The sequence below is a fragment of the Lactuca virosa genome, chromosome 3 (assembly GCF_052849685.1).
Source record: "Lactuca virosa cultivar CGN04683 chromosome 3, Lactuca_virosa_CGN04683_v6, whole genome shotgun sequence".
Lineage (NCBI taxonomy): Eukaryota > Viridiplantae > Streptophyta > Magnoliopsida > Asterales > Asteraceae > Lactuca > Lactuca virosa.
This window is the reverse complement of record NC_136428.1, coordinates 29480635-29497903: the sequence shown is the minus strand read 5'-3', so window position 1 is coordinate 29497903 and position 17269 is coordinate 29480635. Positions and strand designations below refer to the sequence as shown.

At 35.7% G+C, this 17269-nt stretch overlaps 4 protein-coding genes across 4 annotated transcripts; 2 read left to right on the top strand and 2 right to left on the bottom strand.

The window, feature by feature from the left end:
- Positions 1-3122: 3122 nt before the first annotated feature.
- LOC145165403 (uncharacterized) lies at positions 3123-4318 on the bottom strand. Its single transcript, XM_079084136.1, has 3 exons — positions 3856-4318; positions 3508-3784; positions 3123-3413 (listed from the first exon to the last, which is right to left on the bottom strand). Exons 1-3 carry the CDS (start codon positions 4213-4215, stop codon positions 3214-3216), a joined length of 837 nt encoding a protein of 278 aa, XP_078940262.1. The 5' UTR covers positions 4216-4318; the 3' UTR covers positions 3123-3213.
- A 2129-nt stretch (positions 4319-6447) lies between these two features.
- Positions 6448-8312, top strand: LOC145165401 (MYG1 protein C694.04c-like). Its single transcript, XM_079084134.1, has 7 exons — positions 6448-6783; positions 6886-7032; positions 7116-7214; positions 7298-7489; positions 7576-7695; positions 7770-7841; positions 7945-8312. The coding sequence occupies exons 1-7, from the start codon at positions 6544-6546 to the stop codon at positions 8167-8169; spliced, it is 1095 nt and encodes a 364-aa protein (XP_078940260.1). The 5' UTR covers positions 6448-6543; the 3' UTR covers positions 8170-8312.
- Positions 8313-8762: 450 nt separating this feature from the next.
- Positions 8763-9993, top strand: LOC145165402 (Phosphoenolpyruvate carboxylase family protein). The gene has a single exon (XM_079084135.1). It carries the CDS (start codon positions 8811-8813, stop codon positions 9876-9878), a length of 1068 nt encoding a protein of 355 aa, XP_078940261.1. The 5' UTR covers positions 8763-8810; the 3' UTR covers positions 9879-9993.
- A 2098-nt stretch (positions 9994-12091) lies between these two features.
- MTA (mRNAadenosine methylase) lies at positions 12092-15051 on the bottom strand. Its single transcript, XM_079084133.1, has 6 exons — positions 13958-15051; positions 13689-13871; positions 13243-13598; positions 12935-13151; positions 12757-12836; positions 12092-12659 (listed from the first exon to the last, which is right to left on the bottom strand). Exons 1-6 carry the CDS (start codon positions 15038-15040, stop codon positions 12419-12421), a joined length of 2160 nt encoding a protein of 719 aa, XP_078940259.1. The 5' UTR covers positions 15041-15051; the 3' UTR covers positions 12092-12418.
- Between the last annotated feature and the right edge of the window lie 2218 nt (positions 15052-17269).

Sequence of the window (17269 nt, the reverse complement as noted above, 5' to 3'; positions counted from 1 at the left end):
TTGAAACTTGAAGAAGGAAGGCTTTAGAACCTCATGGGATGAGGTCGACGAAAATCCTCTGGGGCAAGCCTAGAATATTTCTTTCAAGGCTTATTGGATAAGGAGATTGGGCTGCTTGGTTACCAAGTAAATCAATCTAGGGCTTATCCCCTAAACCCTAACTTTGGCCGTAAGATTCCTCAACTATATAAGGCCATCCCTATACCCCTATTTCGCCCACTCCTCTCTTCCCTAAGGCTTGGACGAAAATTGTTACTCTCCATTTTCTCTCTTAAGTCATCCTCTTGCTAACTTGGGTGTGAACCATTAGAAGCACGACACGTGTGATGCTTGCTTCCAAGAGACTTACAAGAAGGAATCATTGTTATTTACTACAATAACATTTAAGGTATGTAATCCTAAACCCTAATTTGTAATTTTCGAAAACAACCTAGGGTTTCTTATATGATGTTCTTAGTTATAGGTTCAATAGAGAAAACATAGATCCTATTTAGGTTGCATGCAAACTTAAGGGTTTTAAGTTTATTTGTTTTACCTAAATACTATCACTTCCTTTGGTAGATGTTTTTGGCTCGCACCCTACTTCCTTCTTGCTTGGAGTCTTTTCAAAAGTTCGAATTTTTCAGCTTGAAAAGTGTTGTTAGACTCGTCGACCTTCTTGTCTTTCTTCTTGTGGAAAGTTGATCTGGATTTTTCAATGGTGGAATTATGGGAGTGTTGGATCATCGGGTCATAAATCACTGAAACAAAAAACAAAATAAAACAAAACGCGTAAAACGAATAAAAATAAATAAACTAAAGATTGACTGAAACGTAACCACGACGTGGCAAAGATGACCACGACGTGGTTGGTGCTGAGACAAAAAAATAAATGCAGAAAAATAACTTTTTGTGGTTTTTACCCCATAAAAAGGATCGAATAACTAAAAGCAATTAAACTAAAAATCAAATAAGTCGTTCCCGGAAACGGCGCTAAAAACTTTGATGTGCACAAAAGTACCTAATTGTTTTAAATTTATAACCTAACTAACTTAACTAATATATGCAACTATAGGCAGTGTACCTAGTCGGATTATAAAATAGCTTGGGTAAGTCAGGTGTCGAACACAGGGAATGAAATTTAATTAATTAAGATAACTACTTCTAATTAAACTAAGAAAACAAACTTAAATTGGGTGTTTTTACTGATTTTGCAAGATCAGAAGAACTTAATTCAAATCACTACCAAATTACCAACTAGGTAAGCAAATAAAAACAAATTTACTTCAAGATTAAAGAGTACTTCTGTTCAGTTTTGATTTTCCCTTCTCTTATGGTTGATTTATAGTGTATTAAATATATTTATTACCAATTTGTTAACTACCTATTATGATCAAATATCTAGACATACCAATTTATGAATTACCATGCAATGATCAAGCACAAATTGGACTATGAATGATAATAGTTACTTTCCTATGATCAAGTTAAACAACCAAGCACAAATTAAGATTAATTATACCCTCTAACACAGTTAAAGTTACTAGATTTAATTAATTTATCTAAGATGTGACTAATCCTAGCTCTAATTATGTAATGATCATAAACAATTAGGTGACAAATTCATGCAATTAGAATGATCAACTATCACACATAACTTGATGTATAAGCAATAAAAACTAGAACTAAAACATGTTAGGGTTTAATTATCAAACACAAGTAAGATCAACATATATCATCCATAAATCGAAATTAACACATAAGGATTAGGTTTATCTTCACCAAACAGAAGTATAAGGTTTTTAGCCTCTCATAATAGCAGAAAAACACACAAAATCCATGCAAATAAGAGTAGACATGAGTATGTTAGCAAACCGATTAGATCTATGTAGAATTCTTCTATATCTCTTCAACTCTTGAGCTCCAATCGATTTCAGATCTTCTCCAAGGTTTCCAGAGGGTTTTAGTCGCAATCCTTCTCAAAAAATCGGTTGTTAGTCTCTCTATTTGACCTAATAACCGAATATATATAGTTTTTATATATATATATCTGGCCACCACGACGTAGCCCGTGACATTTGTGTGAAAGACCATAGGGGTAGCCCATGACACTTGTATGTAAGACCTTGGAGTAGCCAAGGCACTGCAAGGGAAAACCATGGGGGCAGCTCATGACAATGGTATGAAAGACCATGGGATGGCCTATGACATTTGTATGCAAGACCACGGGGTAGCCCATGATATGTATGGTATTTGGTATTTTGGGGAACTCAGTAAGCTTTGTGCTTACGGCTTGTGATTTAATATTTTTCAAGTACTTCTAGTTTCAAAGGGAATGACCAGGCTTGACTGCACCGCATCCCCTGATTACTTTTTCCGTATTGGTTACTTTTGAGATACTTTAATTTTTGAAAAATACACTTTTACTTTATTTGGTTTTGGAACAATTGGTTGTATGATTCGATGTTTAAAATGAAAATTTTTATTGTCATTTTGGGACGTTACAAGTTGGTATCAGAGCCTTGCTTTGAGGGATTCGGACACACTATCGAGTGTGTTTGAACTCAAACTGAGGAATTGATAATCTTTTAAAGAAAATAAATTTTCTAAAAAGATTTTTACAAAAGAAACAGATGCGATGCGTGCAATCAGTCAAACTCAAGTAAATTATTCTCAGAATACCCATACATGTTATGTTATATGTTTTGCATGCTAGAAGTTAACATAGGGATATGATCAAGGTTGCACACTAGAATGCCTATTAGGAGAGATGTCTATTAGGAAGGATGCCTATTGATGCTTTGTGGCCTATAGAGTTCTAGTGCTCGAATGTTGTTTGCTTTGTAGGACTCATATCGAAGAGGGTGTTAATGAAGGAAATGTATTCTTGGGTTTTTTTTAAGGAAATAAAGGAAATGAAATGTGATATTGAGTTTTTTTTTAAGAAGGGGAAAGAAAGGAAGAAAAAAGAAAGGATTATGTATTTTTCCCTTGGAAGCTATCGCTATCTGCCCAAATGTGATCGGAAGGGATTCTCTCCCAATCACTTCCTTCCATTCCATTCCATTCTATTTTCTAATGCCTAGACCAGCAGCAGCATAAAGGAAAATTAAAAGATTCTCAAAAACACAAATTGTTCCTAATTGTCAAATACTATGGTCTTGGATAAAAAAAACACTGTCACGAACCATTTTGCAGGTGGATGTACAAATGTCAATCTAGAGAAGCAATTAATTACATTTTAGTTCTTGAAGCCGATGATTCAACCGGAAATGGACTTAATATCCCCATCTTATAGCATATATCCAAACCAGCAGCAGCAAAAATAAAAATCAAAACATTCTCAGAAACACATACTGCTCCATTCAAAGCATTTGACACCACGTTTCCAGCTTCTTGTTCTAAACACAGCCTTTCATCCAGTGTAGCAAGTCCTGCAACACGACAAGTTTTCAATTTTCAACCTTCTTTAAATTATCCTTATAAGTATAACAACAAGATTGATGATGGTTTGTTCAATTCAAACACCTTTGACGATTCCAAAAGCTGCACACGTTCCAATTTTAAGATGAAAATCATCCAAGTCTGTTCGGACAGCATACCGGAATGTTGCACCATACAATGCACAGATGCTTATGGTGATTGCAGTTGACACAATTAGCTCGTAGGAATTGGTCACATGAGTTAAGGAAATGGGCAAGCTCGCCAAGGTCCCAACAATGCCGGAAATCAATGCAGCTTTTACGGATTCCAACTTCTCTTTGTTCTTGTATATCGTTTTTCTTCCATCCTCAGCTTCTACCGTCTTCAATGGAAACCCTAATTTCTGTTACCATAAAAACTCATAATTTTATGGTAAATAAAGAAGAAACGGACCTCAAAATCCCTTGTTTCAAGCTGATTCATGTATTCCATCGTCTTCCTGGCTTCAATTTCTTGCTCTTTGGCCTCGGCCAACTCTTTTTTGGCCGATTCAACTCTCTGTGTAGCTTTAACCAATTCATCTACCTGCTGGTCCGCTATACCTGATATCACGTTCTTCAGTTGACCGCCATTGGTAATGAAGTTGGAGCTTTTCGTATCACTAAATCCATTGATGTTAAGGGGGCTTCTGCAGTTCACGATCAACAGAGAATACCTTGAGGATGAGGATGATATTAATGGCTGTGAAAGCAGTTTCAATCGCGTGAGGAATGGAGTTTCTGCAGCAAAAATGGGAATGGGTGTGGTTGCCATGCTTTGTGGATAGCTGCCCTCTGTTTGTGGGGTATGTATTACCAGAGCAAAGGAGTTGCTTTATTTTCTTTTTGTTCTAAATTCATTTCGTGTTTGGGTTCTAAAGAATTAAATTAAATGATCTGTTTATATATATTGAATTGAATGAGGTGTACTTATTAGTTTTATTAGTTATGCTATAACTTAATATAAAGAAATTTACTAGAAAATTACATAACCAACAACATTTTTTTAATATAACGCAAATTTTCCACACATTTCTTTTATAAGTTGTTCGATAAAAGCCACATATTCACGAAAATTCATGTGTTAAGTCTTGCATCATTCAACACTATGTGTATGCCTTAGAAAAGGTTGCAAACAAAGATTCATTGGAAGTTAGCATCAACTTTAATATGGGAGCGACATCCTACAAAGAAGGTTAAAGCTTTTAGAAACACAAAACTAAGATATTCAAATAATAACAATTCACTTTTATAGATGGGAAAACTTACTATCATCATCAAACAAAATCCCCACTTACTATCATCATCAAACAAAACCCCCACTGCTTTTTGTTATTCTTAAGAAGGCGATTGCATGGGAACAGTTAAGACGAGAGGGGTTTTTACGTATAAATGATAGGGCTTATAAGGCTGTGAGGAGTGAGACGACAAACATCGTGGCACGTCGAGGGCACACCGCCCCCTCTTCTCGACAAGAGGAAAAAAAATGTCTTGCTCCTTCCTTCCCACTGTGTCCTTCCTTGTGTGTCGAAGATATAAAGTGGGTGCACTGGAAAAGAACGGGAGTTGGGTTGATCTATTCTATGTCGCAACATCTGAAGCATAATTGCATACTCATACGATCATTGCCGACAACTAAGAGCATTTGATGGAACCGGTGAACTACACTGCTTCTGGATAGATGCGTGGAACAAAGGGATTTTGCAGATGACATCTACGAACCAGAAACTTCCATATGCGAAAATGTGAAATAGTCAATAAAAGTGCCATTTTAGTACAATTACAACAATATTTATTTTCCATCTACTACTTTCTTTTCAACTAAAAATCTTTACTTTTTACCTACCTCCCTTATTTGAGTACTATATAAAATGTTTTAATCATAGTATTCTCTTATTCACTATAAAATAAGTTCATATGAAATTGGTGTTTGACATTATGAAGAGAAAAGTTGTTATATTTGTTTCGATGTTATCTCATTCTAATGGCCCTAATGAATCACTACCCGCTACGATGGATGCGGGTCCTCAATGAATGCACATACATTTTAGTAACATAGTTGCAAGAAAAGCTAGAATGGATAACTAACACTAAAAAAACTTAAAGAAACAAAAAAGTGGATCTGTGGTGTGGGTGGTGTGGATGCAAAGACTGATAGGTTTAGGGAAACCTCCTCCCTCCAACACACACACATTTTGTTTTCCTTTTAATGGAATTCACAGTCATGAGTGATAATGAATTGGTTAAAAATAGGATGGTTATTCTGTGAGAACTGATTCATACACAACAAAATTTCTCCATACACAACAATTTATGTTTTAAAATGTTGTATTATACAACTCCATTAAGCATAAAATGTTGTGTACAGAGAAAAAATGTTGTGTACGAATCACTTCCCTTATTCTGTAGTATATTTGCTTCTAGAAAATAGCTAGTCAACCACCAAAGCTATCACAATGCAAGAAGAAGCTTGAAAGATAGATCTATAAAAGGTGCGTATTTTAAAGCTCTTTTTTGATGATTTGGTTAAATATTTACTTTGTATTTAGTCCATAGTTTTCTTATTACATGTACATTGCCATGCATATTGTACCATGTTTAGTTGGTGTTCTCAACTTCCTTCCATATATTTTCCACCTCTTCCCTTCCTAATAGGTTATCTTTTTATTAGAAAACGATTACACATGTCTCTATGTCTCTATCAGGTATGAAACGATGTTTTCTAACTAGGGCAAGAGAACAATATGGATTACTTGAGTGCATAGAGTTGTAAGGAAGGTGGAGAATTTGATGAGAAAATTGAATTTACAAAATTCTCATTTTTATAAATTTTCTAACTAGGTATTTCATTTTTTTTTTAAATAAAGACATGGCTTTTTATCAATGATGTCAAGATTTCAGGATTTTATTGGAGATTTATCTGATTTTTGACAATAACAGCAGACCCAAAATGTAATTTATAAGGAAATAAAATGTAAAGAGGAGATTAAAGACCAATTGTTGACCCAAAAGGGCAGGGGCGATTCGTAAGCGAAACCGAAGAAATCAATAATCAATAAACCCTTATAAAAGTCGTGGGCTGCCTCTTTGAAACGACCTAGGCATGTTTACGGTCGCTACAAGATTACTCGCTCCAACTAGACTTCTCATTGCTAACAAAAACTTCACTTTCTCAATAATGGCCGCGGCTACTTTCTCCGCAAACTCGACGTCTTACACTCCTCTGAAAAGGGTAGGCACCCATAATGGAAGCTTTCACTGTGACGAAGCACTGGGCTGCTTCATGATTCGCCTCACCAACAAGTATTCTGGGGCCGAAATCGTACGTACAAGAGATCCGCAGGTTTGTTGTAGCACACCAACTGTTTGTTGAAATGCGCAAGTTAAAATTCTCTCTTTTTTCATAAAAACTTGACTTGGTGGAAAATATTCTATCGGATTGTAGATTTTAGAGACTCTTGATGCTGTTCTTGATGTTGGTGGAGTGTACGATCCCAGTCATGATCGTTATGACCACCACCAAAAGGGTTTCACTGAGGTTTTTGGATATGGGTTTACTACTAAACTTAGTAGTGCTGGTCTTATTTATAAGGTAGACTTCAAAGTTGAAACCGATGTGTAATTTTATTCCAATTCTTTTGCTTTAGCGATCTAATAAGCTGTTATCGTTTGTAGCATTTTGGAACAGAAATAATTGCAAAAGAGCTTCAGGTTGACGAAGGGCACCCAGATGTGCAGAGGTTATATTTAGCCATTTACAAAAGCTTCATGGAGGTGATTGTTTATACTTTATATTGATGAGTTACATCTTCTTTTCTAGTTTCTCAAAAACTTGAAGAATTTTCTATTTGTTACAGGCAATCGATGCAATTGACAATGGAATCAATCAATATGACACTGATCAACCTCCTAAATACGTGAACAACACCCACTTGTCATCAAGGGTTGGAAAATTCAATCTGGACTGGACTGACCGTGATCAGTCTTCTGAGAAAGAGAATCAAGCTTTTCAGAAGGCAATGAATCTTGCAGGCACTGAGTTCTTAGATGTGAGTAATTATTATACACTATTGCTTTTTGTATGGATTGAAGAAATTTTTTCTACTTGCTTACATTTAATTTATGGTGTTCACAGAGTGTTCGATTTCATGTAAAATCATGGCTTCCAGCTCGCTCAATTGTCATGGAATGTCTTGCAGCAAGAACCAATATTGATCCTAGTGGAGAAATCATGGTTTTGGATAGATTTTGCCCTGTAAGTTTTTCATTTTTGTTAGTGACTTGGTTTTGATAAACCAGAAATTTTGATTTGATTTTTATTGTTGACAGTGGAAGCTTCACTTATATGAGCTTGAGCAGGAGTTGAAGACAGAACCATCTGTTAAATATGTTCTTTATCAGGTACTCACTCATTCATAATATATATGTTATGTTTATTTTTTAATTTAAATTATTAATATTATGTTCTTGTACTGATAACTGGAATAAATTTAAAACCTGGCAGGATGAAAGGAGCAAAAGCTGGAGAGTTCAGGCAGTAGCAAAATCTCCTGATAGCTTTGAGAGCAGAAAGGCACTTCCTGCTCAATGGAGAGGTCTGAGAGATGATGATCTTTCCAAGGAATCCGGGATTCCGGGGTGTGTTTTTGTGCATATGAGTGGCTTTATTGGTGGGAATCATACGTATGAGGGTGCACTTGACATGGCTAGAGGTGGCTTAAAGCTCTAAAAATGGCATCTTCTTCTACTTTGTTCGCCCCATTTTCAGCTTTCCAATTAAACATTTTTATTTATCTTTTTACAAGTGTATTAGATTGTTATGCAAACTATGAGACAAGTGGAACAGTTGCTTATTCAGAGTTATTTTTTCAAGTTTTTTTTTTTTTTTTACTTCAATAGTAAGCATTTTGGCTTGTGCAAATGTTTTTGGAAGGAAATGGAATCTGTCTATTCAGGATTTGCAACCAGAAGGTATCATGTGTTTGGTTGGCTGGAATTGGAATGGAATTTGTGAGCAAGAAAAGGGAAACAGATGGAGATGTGAGTGATGATTACTTGTGAAATTCTAGTTATAAAAGTCTAATGGATTTTGTAACATTGAAGAAAGAGGAGAAATTGAATTATATGTGTTAAAATCCATGGGTTTTTGTCAATCTCAACATAATTTAATTCCTTACTTATTTGCAACAAAACAAGGGATTGGATTACAATTCCGACCAAACTCCATGAAATCTGGCAAACCAAATGTCCAAATGCCTCTAGTACATTGTACAGTGTCACGTGACTTTCGCGTGACCTGTTGACACTATATAGGAAGATGTAATCAGATGTGTTCTAATCTTGACGTCGCTATTCCAATCAAACTCAGCTATGGCGACTCTTACTTTCTCAACTTCATCTCTTCACACCAAAACCCTAACAAGAAAATCCGTAGAACATTTCCCCTGTAAAACCCTAATACACCTTCCGAAGTCCCCCAATTTTGAATCTCTGAGCTCTGTCATCAAACGGAAAACGTTAGTCGGTCCTCCGATCAGATCCACTACGACCACCATCTCCGAGAGTTTATCTACCACAACCGCCCCACAGACCCTCAAATCTCGGCTCAAAAATGGCGAGACTTTGTACGGTCTTTTCCTGCTCTCCTTCTCGCCTACACTTGCTGAGATCGCCGGTCTCTCCGGCTACGACTTCGTTGTCGTCGACATGGAACACGGTCCAGGCGGCATCTCTCAAGCTCTCTCGTGTCTCCATGCTCTCGCCGCAGCTCGTACACCGACGATCCTTCGTTTACCTGACTCTGACGCAGCATGGGCTAAGAAAGCTCTCGATCTTGGACCTCAGGGTATCATGTTTCCCATGATTGAGAGCCAGAAAATGGCGAAAAAAGCAGTCTCCTATTGTAAGTTCCCACCAAACGGAGTCCGTGGCTCTGCTCATACAGTCGTTCGGGCCTCCGATTACGGAATCGACAATGGGTATCTAAGCAATTACGAAGAAGAGCTTCTGATCATGTGTCAGGTGGAATCGGAAGAGGGAGTGAAGAAGATTGATGAGATTGCAAGTGTTGATGGAGTTGACTGCGTGCAGATGGGACCGTTGGATCTGAGTGCGAGCATGGGGTATCTATGGGACCCTGGGAATAAGAAAGTAAAGGAGATGATGAAGACGGCGGAGAAGGGAGTGCTGAAGAAGACGGGGAAAGGTGGTGGTGGTGGTGGAGCTTATCTTTCTGGTTTTGCAATGCCGCACGACACGCCGGAGGATCTGAGGTCACGCGGATATCACATGATTTCAGGGGCAGTTGATATAGGGTTGTTCAGGAGTGCGTGTGTGGAAGATGTGAAGAAGTTCAAGATGAAATCAGTTGATTCTGATGAAGATGTCGATGGTATCGAAATTGTTAAAGATGGTGATGAGAAGTACTGGAGTGAATGACTTGATTTGTATTTCTTTTTCTTTTTCTTTCGCTTCATTAACCGAGTGATCCTTTCCTCTTTTTGTTCAATGGAATGCAAACTATTTGAATCCAATAAATCCCCAATTAACGACATATCTGGCATAATCTTGATTAATAGACCAAGATTAATATAGTAATAGAGAAACTCTGTTAATGGAATGCAAACTCTGTTATAGCCATTTTTGGACATTCAGTGTACTCTAAAGAATAAGAATAGAGGAATACATGGAGTTCAACATAGTAAAATAAGAAACCAATCTTTTTGATCAAAGGTTGAATTGATCATCATCATCAGAAGATTTCACTGAAATATATCTTTTTGATCAAAGGTAGATTTGATCATAAGAAGAAGAGACGTTCAGAAATTCGCTGAAAAGCTAATCATTAGGTTCCTCTCTCCATCGGATGATGGAGAAGGGATGCTCATTACCAAAATATATCTTTTTATCAAAAGGGATGCTAAAATATATCTTTTTATCAAAGGTTGAATTGATCATCAGAAGAAGAATTGGGATTGTTTTTCGTGTTTTACAAGATTGTAACGGCAAGATCAGGATCGTTTTTTGTTTTACAAGATTGTAACTGTAAGATCGAATCAAGATCATAAGGTCGAAGAGTCATTTAAAACATAAAAATTACATTTCCATCCATCAATTAATAATGCTAGAATCAAGATCATAAGGTCAAAGAGTCATTTAAAACATAAAAATTACAAATCTATCCATCAATTAATAACAATAAACAGTTTAAAATATAAAAATACATCTTCAAAACACCATTTAACAATAAACAATTCAAAATGAATTTTTTAAAGTTCGTATTCAATTAACTTAGTTCCGATCCTATTTTCGATCTTACCGAAAACAATCTAAAGTTGATCAATATCGATTTACCTACGTGAGATCTTAGAATCTTATGATCAAGATCGTGATTTTAACAATATTTGTTTAATAAAAAAAAAACGAAAGTTGAAAAACATAGGGGCATGTAGATCCTTGGTGGAATGTATGGATTAGAATTGCAAATAGAGAAAACGATCACCTATCAGAAAAGTAAGTCATGTCTGATTCGAGGTGACCTCATTTTCTTTTAAAATAATCATTACTAATTTTTCTAAAAACTACAAATTAGAAAGAAAAAAAACATATAAGCAAAATACGTTGCTAATATTTAAATGTTATAAATTTACTAATGAAATATTTCAAATAAATAAAATCATAAAAATTTAAAACAGCACATTGTATATTCAAAAATCCAACCAAACCTTTTTAATTAAAAAAAAAAAAAAAAACCTAAATTTTTTTATGTCTTCCATCTATAAAATTAAACCAAATCACATCATTACCAATCTAATCTAAATTAGTTTTTTATATAAAAACTTACCGTTCCAAAAAATTATTTAATAAACATAGTTTATGATTTTTTATTATTCCATCAAAAATTTAGAAATATTAAAAATAATTATTTTATTTCAAAACAAATAAATATTTATTTAGAATATTAAGTAAATAAAAATAGACATAATATTATTTTATATTCAGCAAACATACTAAATAGAAACAGATCAAACATTATTTTTATATTAATCAAAGATACTAAATAAAAATAGATAAAAACATCATTTTATATTCATTAAAAGGAATATCTTCATCGACATCCGTTTATTGTCTTTCGAGTGTTTTCCAGTATTTTGTCAGGTTTAAATATTTTCAATTACAAAAAACTAAAAGTTTCATACCCGTAGAAGTTCGAATAATCTTTAGAATCATCAAAATATAAAGAAAATTTAGATACGAAAGATCTATGATAGCAAATACGAAATTAAAAGAAAAAAAATGAATAAGAAAATGCCCATTTCAAATCCGATTCATTAAATAAAACCCATATATGATATATGATCGGTCTAATACAATTGGTTAAGACCAATGTTCGTGTTTATGACAAATGGGGCGGTTTCTAGAATCACAAAATTTGTCTTAGATCCCAAGTGGATTATGTAAATCACTTTTTGAATTTGATATTAAGCACCTTGCGACCTGAGTTTATAGGAAATTCAAACTGTTGGGCTAAATCTTACAATGAACAAACTTTGATTCTAGGCATAGACTGAAAGTCATGAAAAACCGGATGTTTTCAGACAGAATTTGGATTCTTTGATCTACCAAAAAGTGTCAACGAGAACAAACCAATCTTAGACAAATGTGCACTATGCATCCCCCAACTTGTATAGAATCAAAGTTTGAAATCTTACAAATTCCATTACACAAAAACTTGGTAAACACTAAAATCACCAACAATACAAACTGCTTAAAAGTAGTAATGTATGACTAAGATGCTGCCTTTTCTTGGTAATATAATTACCACATGGTCAATAAATATAACACGATATAAATAATTTCAAATGTTGTGCAAGACATCTAAAAGCAAAAAAGGTTGAAATGATGTTGTATTATAACAACAGTAAGGCTATCATCCTATGGCTTCTTGCTTTTGCTGCATTGACAAGTGAGTGGTGTTATCAAGATTCATCCATGGGCTTATTTGATTCAGCTCCATAGTTGGGATCAGAAGAAAAATGAGCAGACATGGGTTTTGATTCACTGAATGGACTTGGACTTGTTGTATCCACTTCCATAGCAGACGCCCTTGGCGGAGATGCTGGCTGCACCTCAACCTCCGGGTAAGCCGCCTTAAATCTTGCCCTCAGCCCATCATCCACCAGCCGTGCACCACTCAACTGATTACCAAGTGACATCCACCTAATCAATCCATCATTTATCAAATCATCACATAATTTCTACAAACTTGAAAAATATAATATAATATAATAATCTAAAAACAAAAAAAAGCTTTTACCCTGCATGTGTGTTGTGCATACGAGCAAACAACTCCAGCTTTCTTGTTCTTGGACTTATCCTCTCCAACAAAGGATACATCTGACACAAACATAAACATTTTTTTTTTCAAATAAATAAATAAAATCCCAGCTTTGTTGTTCTTGATGTATTAATGAAGGAGTGTGAATGAAGCTCACCTCATCAGGCTTACGACTTGTTTCTCGAACCTCTGCAACAATGACATCTGTATCAATATTCCTGTTGACAATCGGATCTCCTTTAATCCCAACAAGGCAATGTTCTTTGCTATGATTCAACCAATGACCAGTTCTCCCTGTTCTTATTATCCTTTGAAGTTGATTCGTCTTCACCCATATTATTTCCTCCACTCTCTTATATCCCCAAAGTTCCAAACTACAACAAATTTAAATCAATGCAAACATTCAGCATCATATACTACATCAATATATCATACATCAAAACCATTTAAAAATTGATATAATACCATTCACGTCCTAGTTCCATTGCTCTTCCTGTTACCCAAAGAAAGATAAGACCATCAGTCTGTAATGCTTGGATATTCAGATTCCTCATCTCATCATCAGCCATGGTGCCATAAGGTAACTCCATATGAATGTCCCATGGTGGATCAGCCATTATCACTCCATATTGTCCTAATATATCCATTCTGAAGTTCCGAATGTCACAGTTAATCCATTGCGATTCACCAAGCTCCACTTCTGAACAATACTCAGCTCGTTGAGGCTTTAATGGCTTTGAAGGTCCAGAAACACCCATCATCATATTCATGTGTGCCACATCTGGCGTTGAATCAAGCTCATAATGTACATACTTGCAAGTCTGCCAGATATATAAACACACACACACCAACTCAATTACTCAAATCAAAACAAAAAGATTTACATCATGTGATGATGATGATGATTTCACCTTCATGTGACGACATGTGTCAAGAAAAGAACAGTCGCCAAGGTTCATATCAGTGTGGACAGCAATTATCCGCCTGAAATGAACCTTTTCACAAGAGATGAAAGAACCAGATTGGCGTCTGCAGTCTTCTTTAGTCAAAGCTGTACAGTATTCCTTTACTTGAGAACCACCTTTGCTTTTGAACTGAAATAATCATAATCATGGCGTTATGAGTTCTATTTTCTTATGAATGCAATTTAAAGATGAAGAAAAGAAGATGAAACAAGAACCTTTGCAGCAACGGCAGTTTCCTTTGCAGTAGGACGATGGATGAGGTCCAACAACTCCTCTCCTGTTTTTGATTTCTGTAACTCCTTGAAAGACTTCTTATTAAGTAAAGCTTCAAGATCTTTAAGATCGTCCTCCTCTGTTCTCGGTGGCTTCCCGTTTGAACCACCACCGCTGCTATGCATCGGCGAATACATCCCACCCATTGATGGTGGTGGTCTATGCATCGGGTTAACACCCATTCCTCGAGGCCTCCCTAGCATCCCCATCATACCCCTCGGCCCCATTATCTGACCGCCGCCGAACTGACTAGGGTCTCCTTGCCCCATCCAACCGCCATCGCCGATTGTCCTAGAGCTTTGCTGAATCGCATTCCCACCACTTGAATTATTTGAATTTGATTCGTTTTGTTTACTCTCTGGCAACTCTTTGACTAATTTGGTTCTATCGATCCCCTTCACCAAAACCCTAAATTTCCCATTCACTTTGAACTCCTCTAACTGAACCCCGCCGTTGTCCTCTGCCATTGACCTCAACGCCAACTCCACCGCTAGTATCGTCTCCCCTCCAGCCACCTCCCTCAACGCCGCCTTCTCCGCTACCGTAACAGACTGGAAACTATCGCTCTCCAACTTACTCAAAATCGACGCCGAATCAATCTCCGTAAATGGAACCCTCTCCAACAAACAAACTGCCACCATTGACCTCACAGTAGCCAACGGCGTAGCTCCACTCCCACCTTCATCCCCTGCAAAACCCTCAGTCGAGGGTTTTGGGTGTAAATCATCGGAAAGTTTTGAGATTTTGATCGGAAGAGCAGGGGGCGGTGGTTGAATGCGTCGTCTAGTATTAGGGTTAGGAGCGGGAAGAGGGTTCGGAAGAGGGGTGAAAGGGCGGCCATTGAAGGAGGAAACGACCTTGAGATGGAGATCGAGAGACGAGGTAATGTCTGGAACTACACCATATTGGAGAGAAGATATAATTTCAAGCTGAGAATTGCGTAGCGTTTCAATACGAGACTGGATTTGTTGGCGAATTTCTTTGATGTTTGCAATTTCGTCCGTGCTATCTGATTGAGGCTCCATTCTTTTTCTTAGGCGACAGTTCAAGCAGACGAGTTCCAAGGCTTTATACTAGAAGATATAGTAAATTATATGAATCGTCCTTCTGGTTTGGGCAAATATTCGCTTTCATCCCTATCCTTTTATCGCTTGGACGGTTTCAATGTATAATTTTGTTATAATTTTTGTTACTTACAAATATAATTTTGTTATAGTATCTTAAAATATCATTAAATTTTATTAAAACGAGCATTAAATGTTACACATCTCACCATTTAATTGTGTAATAGGATATTTATGAACAAAAAGTAGGAGGATATTTAATTTCTCATTTTGTTACTTACAAATATAAACAAAAGGTAAATTACACAAATGGTTCATGTGGTTTAGGGTAATCTGCGTGTTTGGTCCCTTACAGTTTTTTTTTTTAACTCGGACCATCCCTATTTTATATTTTTATTGCACAATTGGTCCTTTTCCGTTCTAAAATGACTATTATGCCCTTATACTTTTTTTAACCATTTTAATATTTTTATTTACGCATTATTTATAAATAAACCAAATATAATATAAATATAAAATAAAATAATAAAGAATAAAAACCCTAAAGCTTCGTTCCTTCTCTTAGTTCTTCAGGCTTCACCTCCCTCCATCACCGCCTCTCACCCTCTTCGTCTCTTTCCCGTTCCAGATTTCGGTTGTGACAACCGTCAAAATTCGAGTCGGTTCTAGATTTCATAAACTTAGTTGCACGTGTAGGCACGACACATACTAGACTTTGTAGAATCGAATGATAGTGTACTTAGATTTCACATTGGTATGTGACTTCTAAAGTTACTTTAACTGTAACAACTATTCAAATTCGGGTCATTCCTTGACTTGAACACCTTTTCATGAATCATATACACACATCATGCACTTGACCTAGTGGTATAAATTAGGTCCGAGTCTCGTAGGAACTCAAGTCAAAGTTGAAAACTAGGACGGGTATACTTGATTCCTTAATTTCACTTGAATATCGAAACCACTACATAGAATGCCAATAAACTGATAAAAAAATAAATTACATACATTATTTCTAACTTGAATAAGAGTTACGAAACACAAAAATAATTTAAAGTCTCAAGATTCAATTTATTTTGATATCCAAAGATTTATTAAACTCCAAAACCCTAAAAGCCATAAAAACTCATATTTATAAACTTTAACCTTAAAGATTCTATAAAAATAATTATGAACCTTATAATATTATCTTATAATAATTAAAATTATGAAAATGCAATCAAGGAAAATAAAAACTAAAGATGATTTTTATAAGACAAAATACAATTGAACCTTGTAAAAACTAAAGATGATTTTTATAAAAACTAAAGATGATTTTAATAAAAATGATTAGGAAGCCATCTTTATTCAAAGTAAATCTTTAAAAGCCTCTTAAAACCCTCTCTCATCCCTCTTAAAGTCGGCCTCCACCTCCCAAGAAATCTCTTCCCAAAAACACTCAATCAATTTATTCACTCTTTCACTCTACCTCTCATTCTCTCTCACACGCTCTATCACCAACTTCATTTTCTCTTTATTCTCTCTTCCTCTCTCTATCAACCACGAAATTCTCCAGCAAATAAGGCCAAGAACACTCAAGATACTCAAATCTTCATCATCTAATGGTGTTCATTAAGGTAGAACACGATTTTTCTTCATTTTCCTTCAAGTTTTCAGGGATTTTCTTGCATTTCCTTCTTCTTCTACATCTTTCTCTTAGAAAATTCATGTGCATGTTCATGCACTTCAGTTTTGATGATGATGGTGGTAATATTTCACCCAAAAACAACATGCATGTTGTAAATGGTGAAGTCCCATGACCTAAACCTAAGTCAAAATCAAGGAAATGCACTTTTCTACACGTTTTGGTGGAAAAACCATAGGCAGATCCAATTAAGGACCCTGGGTATCACAGGAGGCCCCAAAAAAAAATTAATAGTACAAATTTTTTCTAGAAATTTTTATTTATACTATAGGAAAATTCTAAAATATATTTTGGGCTACCCTAATTTTTTTTTTTATGTTTTTGTCAATGATTAATCTAATTAATAAGTAGCCCAATTGCCCAAACATAAAGCCCAATGTGTAATTCCAAAAAACTAATGAACGATCAATCTCCATATCGTGACTTTAGAATTCGTTTCCCAATTCCCTCCCAGTCCCTGCAAGTCTACTACACACGTTGCTGCCCTCTTTCTTCTGCCGCCGATA